Source organism: Penaeus chinensis, chromosome 21 (genome assembly GCF_019202785.1).
Source record: "Penaeus chinensis breed Huanghai No. 1 chromosome 21, ASM1920278v2, whole genome shotgun sequence".
Taxonomy (NCBI): Eukaryota; Metazoa; Arthropoda; class Malacostraca; order Decapoda; family Penaeidae; genus Penaeus; species Penaeus chinensis.
Window position 1 is genome coordinate 27868618 of NC_061839.1, and position 7439 is coordinate 27876056.

The 7439-nt window shown below is 34.9% G+C and overlaps 1 protein-coding gene across 1 annotated transcript in view; it reads left to right on the forward strand.

Annotated features, from left to right (window-relative positions):
• LOC125036743 (exostosin-2-like) overlaps positions 1-4684 on the forward strand; it is a gene marked incomplete at its 3' end in the record, with an annotated part of 27240 nt that extends 22556 nt beyond the window's left edge. The window contains 2 exon segments of the mRNA XM_047629597.1: positions 2507-2620; positions 4451-4684. Coding sequence (XP_047485553.1) covers positions 2507-2620; positions 4451-4684 — 348 coding nt within the window.
• Positions 4685-7439: the final 2755 nt, after the last annotated feature.

The window sequence follows — 7439 nt, forward strand, 5'->3', positions numbered from 1 at the left end:
CCAATTACTCTCACCCTGTCTTCCATATTGAGTCTAGGAAAAGGGCCGTACTCTTTAACAAATAGAAGTCAATTTCAGTTGGGCTAAGTAATCGAATACTGTTTTTGTTGGTAAATAGATTGCAAAAAACATCTTCAAGTTACATTTAAAAATGAATTTACCTGAAAAATCAATTACCAAAATAATTGAAGAACTCTTTGTAAAACAGGTGAAAATGTGATGAAAAGTAATGATTGTTTGAAGTAATGAAGCAAAAGGAACTACAATCAAAGTGTAGTTAGACAAAAGAAGGTTTTTTTAGCAAAGCCTTTACCTCTCTAATCTACCTGAAACTTTCAATGATTCTTATTGCATTTTATTTCCAATTCAAGAGAAATTCATAGAAACAGTCAAGCTGAGGATAAAAACTCCCAAATACTAAACAGTAACTTTCTTCTCAAGTTTCTGGTTATATTTCATTCATCTTATCAAATTTCCATCTGGATATACCAAGTAACAGAACCAAAATTTTGATTTGAGCTGAAATGTGAATGTGGCCAGTAGCATATATGATTATATGTATGTATGTATGTATCTATATATGCATGTGTATGTGTATGTATGCATATGTATATATATATATACATATATATATACACAATGAATATATATATATACATATACATATTTATACATATATATACATATATACATATATTTATTTACATATATACTTATACATATATATATATATCTATGTATATATTATATATATATGTATATATACACGTATATGTATATATATACGTAATATACATATGTATACATATGTATATATACACGTATATGTATATATACGTAATATACATATGTATACATATGTATATATACACGTATATGTATATATATACGTAATATACATATATATATACTTATATATACATATGTATATATATACATATGTATACATATATATATGTATACATATATATATATATGTATACATATATATGTATATATATAGATATATATATATGTATATATATAAATATATATATATATATAGATATAAATATGTATATATATATATAAATATAGATATATATATAGATATGTACATATATATAGATATATACATGTATAGATATATACATTTATAGATATATACATATACAGATATATACATATATAGATATATACATATATAGATAGATAGATGGATAAATATAGGTAGATAAATACATATCTATATATACATATATTATATATATATATATATATATATTTATAATATATATATATAATATATATAATATATATAATATATATATATGTATATATACACATAGATACATATATATACATATATATGTATATACATATATACATTATACATATATACATATATACATATATATATATATATATATATATATATATATGTATATACATATATAAAGATATATATATAAATATATGTATATATAAATATATATATATAGATATATATATAGATATATATATATAAATATATATATATATATATATATATATATATATATATATATATATATAAAAATACACACACACACACACACACACACACACACACACACACACACACACACACACACACACACACACACACACACACACACACACATACATACATACATATATATACATATATATACATATATATGCACAAATGCACATGCCTTCAGATATGATATGCTTCTCTTTTGCAATATTATAAATGCCTTGAAGTGACTTTGAAGTAATTATTTCATTTGAAAGGGCAACAAGGTTACATGTCCAGATTCTTTTAAAGACCAATTTTTTTTATTATATCTTGTAAAATTTTGATTTGGAACTTATTCACTGTAGGTGCATGCATTGTTTGAAGTTTTATGCTCATAATGTACCTGGGGGTTTAGCAAGTAAAACCAGTCATCAGTAATTCTCATCTCACTTTTTCTTCTTGTTGTAATCTGTGGAATCTGGTAGTAGAGGCCACCAAACACACCACAGCAACATATTAGGGGTAGTGGACAAGATGAAACTGCCCACTGGGCATTGAGGAACTCATGTGCTCTCGACCATGGTCTGGATGTAATGGAGGAGTATAGGGACATAAGTGACAAGACCTTGTGTATGTTGACTTTGGTTTAGCCAACTCCTAGACTATAACAACTTGATAGTGTCATATTGATCCCAACAGATTTAACCAGTTTACTTTGTCTTGTCTTATCTTCTTTGTGCCCAAGTTTCATAAGTTTATATTGTAGCCAGTCCAACTTTCAGATATAAACTCTCATACTGTTAATAAGAAGGACATATAACATGATAGATATTTTTGTCAGTGGACATCTACCTCTTTTTATCAGGTCTCCTTTAGCTTACAACTGTAAGATATGGTATTGATATAAGTTCATTGGTGTCATAAAGTTTTTGATAGTACTTTTATACTGTCAAGTTGAAGTATTATGTGTTGATGTAATAAATTTTGTTTTTGGATTTGATTCAGGTCATCGACTGGAAAGAGGCAGCAGTGCAGATATATGAGGAAGATCTGCCTACTTTAATGCAAACCATCAAAACTGATATTTCTGAGAAGCGGTTAGAAGAAATGCACAAACAGGTGGGTATTAATTTCTTGCCCAGTTATTTGAATAGGTACACGCATAAGAGGCTCATATCCATAGTCAGTCTCAATCCTGCTTCCGACCATTTGAGATTTGGATCGGGTTCTGGTTCTGGATCTGAAGACACCTACACAATACTGAGCATGTATCCCGTCATTTACATGAGTTTGTGTTTGGGAGTTTGTGAAAACCCCAGATGTAAACAGATCATAGCATCACAGCAGGTGTACTATGCTGTGCCGCATCTGTTTAATTCATTTTTCATTACATCTTATATAGTGGGTATAGGTATCATTGAATGTCTGATCAAGTTGTTATTTGGTATTTAGTTAAATTATACTACAGATGATTTTAACTCTGTTGACTTGCTCTATGTAAAAATCAGTTTGAAATGACAGTGTGTGCTGTTTTAGCAGCCCATTTGGAATTTTTGCACCTAAATGAGCCATAGAAAGTTATTGATAACAGCAATATTTGTCGCAACTAAATGAGTGAAAAAGAAAATTGTTATTACTCTCTTTGATACCTAGTACTATGAATTATTCCCTATGGGCCTACTACCAGGTACTGAACTCATATTTTATCAGTTAAATATCTATGAGTGATAGGGAAGGACAACTTTCTTTCCTATTTTACTCATATTTTTGATGTGAACAAAGCCTGAGAGAAAAACTGATGGGTTTTTCTACTTATGTTTTTGCACAAGCATGCATGTACATATGCATATTTGATACGTATGTGCATGGGAGCATGTGTGCGTGCCTGTGTGCGTGTGCTTACACCATTGCAAGCACGCACGCACGCACGCACGCATTTTATCCTTGGTAAGCATTCTATATTTTATTGCTCAGGGTAAGTGACTGAATTAAACTCACAAAAAATATATGTTTTGTGATTATCTGGAACTCTGTGTGTTGATTACACGTTTTTGCAAAATAGGATGAATACTTTCATGTTAAGCACCTAATGACATACTGTATTGGAATGTTTCTGTATTTCTTACATGAATTGTGTATTACAGTTCATATATGAGTAAACAAAATTATCCAAAGAAAAAGCAAAAAAAAAACAGTGTAATTTTTCTCATTTACCTGTCAGCTGCAGCCTCTTTGTGATTTTGCAAAATATCTTTAGTTTGTGTATTTTCAGCTATTATTGTCTCCTGAATATTGAACCAGTAATTACAGTAATAGTCTTCATATATTTTACCTGTTTCACAGTATATTATCAATATTATATACTGATAATCTGTACTAGCATGGGACATAGCAGCAAGTAAAAGCAAAGTACCTGTAGCAATTTGAGGTAATATATTTCATAATATTTATATAGAAGAAATGAGAAATATAGGTAAAGTACCTATGTTAATGCTGCATACTTGAGTGGGTATAGGTCTGACATGCTGAAACATCTCATTCTACTCAATTTGAATGTGAAAAATTTGTAATGTTCAGATCAAAATGTCAACACTGTCTAGAGAACAGAGAGGGAGGGAAAGAGAGAGAGGGAGGGAAAGAGATAGAGGGATGGAAAGAGATAGAGGGATGGAAAGAGAGGGAGGGAGGGAGGGAGGGAGGGAGGGAGGGAGGGAGGGAGGGAGGGAGGGAGGGAGGGAGGGGAGGGAGGGAGGGAGGGAGGGAGGGAGGGAGATAGTGAGTGAGTTAGAGAGAGAGAGAGAGAGAGAGAGAGAGAGAGAGAGAGAGAGAGAGAGAGAGAGAGAGAGAGAGAGAGAGAGAGAGAGAGAGAGAGAGAAAATATTTGTTGAAATGTTGACATTCATCGAAAGAAGAGTCTGGATTTTGACCTTATGATGATTTTCTTCACAGGTTCTCTGGTTGTATGAAAAATATTTTTCAACAATGGAAGCAATTACACTCACAACTCTGAAGATCCTGAATGATCGAGTCTTCCCAGCCCATGCCCGTTCATTAGAACAATGGAACAGACGTCCTATACCAACAGCAGTGAGCAACCCACTCTTCCTCCCTATCACTGCACCTGTGAATGAAGGATTCACTGCAGTTATTCTCACTTATGATCGTTTAGAGTCCCTTTTTCAGGTAAGTAATAAAGTTTATTATCTCAACCCACTTATGTCAATAGGGAGTGTATACGTACCATGTTCACTGTGATTTTAATTAAATAATTTACACGTAAGTGACTCACCTAGTGCTTAATCACCAAGAAGTAGTTTCTAGACTTATATGATCTCATCTGTTTACACTGTCCCTTGAAGTTTTGCAAAGAAAAGTTTTAATTTTAAAATATTATAATAGTAATATAGTAGTAATAATATTAATAAAGCTAATGGTAGTATTAAGAATAAGAACTTTCTTTCCAAAACTTTCAAGGAATTGGATAAACAAATGTCAAGTATACCATGGAATGGACTCTTTAGTGAATAACCCTTTCGTTGCCTGATAGTTTTTCACTCATTACTTTCATACACCATATCCATCTAACTCTCTTCAAGTATTGAAAACTGATAAAATCAAAATGCAGTTATTCCCTTGAACGTACGCTTGTGAAAGATTAAGAGAGAGAGAGCAAGAGGGAGAGAGAAAGAGAGCGAAAGAGAGACAGACAGACAGAAAGGGCGAGAAAGAGAGAGAGTGAGAGCGAGAGAAATTGAGAGAGCAAGAGTGAGAGAACTTGAGATAGCAAGAGTGAGAGAAATTGAGAGAGAAAGTGATAAAAATTACGAGAGCAAGAGGGAGGGAGGGAGAGAGAGAGAGAGAGAGAGAGAGAGAGAGAGAGAGAGAGAGAGAGAGAGAGAGAGAGAGAGAGAGAGAGAGAGGGGGAGATAGAAAAGAGAAAAGAGGGGAAAAGAGAAAGAGAAAAAAAGAGAAGAGGGGGAGAAAAAAGAGAGAGCAAGGGGGAAAAAGAGAAGAGCCCAGACAAAACAGACAAAAGAGCGAGAAAGAAGAAAAGAGAGAGAGAAAAAAAAAAGAGAGCATGAGGGGAGGGGAAAATTTGGGTGAGAGCAAGAGCGAGAAAAAATTGAAAAGGGGGAAGAGTTTTTGAGAAGAGGAAGTGTAGAGAAAATTAAAGTAAAAGGGGAGAGTTTGAAAAAGTTTAGAAGGGAGAGAGAAAATTGAAGGGGAGCTGGAAAAGAGACCAAAGGGCAAAGTAGAGATTTGGGGAAAACCAAAAGCGAGAGAAAAAGGAGAAAAGTGAGAGTAGAGATAGTTTAAAAATGATTAAAGAAGCAAAGTGGAAAATTTGAAAAAAATAAAAATGTTATAGGCGGAGAAAAGGGGGAGATGAGGAAAAGAGAGAGAGAGAGGGGAAGGGGAGGGGGGAGAAAAGAGGGGTAAAAGGAGAGAGAGGAGAGAGAGTTTTGAGAGAGAGAGGAGAGAGATTTAAAAGAAAGAAAGAGTTTGAGAAAGGGGAGAGAGAAAAAATTTTGAAGTCCCGAGAGGGGAAGAGAGAGAAGATGGTTAAAAATAAAAGATGGGATGGGTTTGAAGTAGATAGATGGGTAGGGGGGGGGGGAATTGTAGGAGCTAGAATGGAAGAGCAAAGGGCAAGAGAGAGAGTTTGAAAGGGAAAAACCCAAAAAGAGTTTTTGGGGAGATTGAGAGGAGAGGTGAGTAGTTATGATAAAGGGGGAAAGAGTGAGAAGATTGAGAGAGTGAAAATGTTATTGGGGGAAAATTGAAAAAGTTTTTTGAGGAGAGAGAGAGAAAAGGGGAGAGAGAGAGGGGAGAGAGAGAGGAGGGGGAAGAGAGAGAGAGAGGAGAATGAAAAGGGGAAGAGAGAGAGTTTTGGAGAAAGGAGAAGAGAGTTTTTGGGAAGAGAGAAGAGAGATTTGAGAAAGGGAAGAGAGAGTTTTGAGAGCGGAAAACCCAAAGAGGGGAAAAGAAGGTTTGGATAGAAAAGATAAAAAAGAAAGATGATGTAGTAGATGATGAGTGAAAGCCAAACAGACAGACATTTTAAAAACGAAAAAAGGAAGAGAAGCAAGAAAAAGGGGGGGGGGGGGGGGGGTACAGGGGAGGTAAAGAGGAATACAGAAAAAACAAAAGAGTGAGAGAGTTTTGAGGGAAAGAGAGGAGGGGGGAGATTGAATGAGTTGGAGAGCAAGAGAGATTGAGAGGGAAAGGGAGTGAGAAAAAAATTTAGAGAAGCAAGGGCGAGAAAAAATTTGGAAAAGCGAAGCGGGGGCGAGAGAGATTAAGAGGGGAAGAGGGGAGATAAGAAAAGCTAGAACAAATTGAGATAGCTAAAAAAGAGAGGGGGGAAAATTTTAGAAAATTTGAAAGCGAAAAAGATTGAAAAGGGGGTGAAGCAAAAGGGGAAAATTGAGAAAAGCAAAAAGTGAAAGAGATTGAGGGGTTTTAAAAGAATTGAGAGGCTAAAACCGAGGGAAGAGGGGAATTGAGAGAGTGGGAAAAAGAGAGGGGATTTGGAGGCTGGGAACGAGAGAGGATTGAGAGAGTTTCAAAGGGAGAGAAAAATTTGAGGAGGGGCTAGAAAGGGAGAGAGGGGTTTGGGAGAGAGCTAGAACGAGAAAAGAGATTGAGAGAGCCCTAGAACGAGGGGAGAGATTGAGGGGCAGCAAGGGGGAGAACAGTGAGAGAGAGGTGAGAGAGCAAAAACCGAGAGAGAGATTGAGAAGCTAAAACGGAGAGAGTTTGGAAAACAAAGAACGGGGAGAGAGATTAAAAGGAAAACGGAAAGGAGAAGAGATAGAAGAGAGAGAGGCAGAAGAAGGAGAGAGAGCAAAGAAAAGAGAAAGAGAGAGGGAGAAAAGAGAAGAGAGAGAGAGAGAGGGGGGGGGGGGGGGGGGGAGAGAGAGGGGGAGGGGAAAAT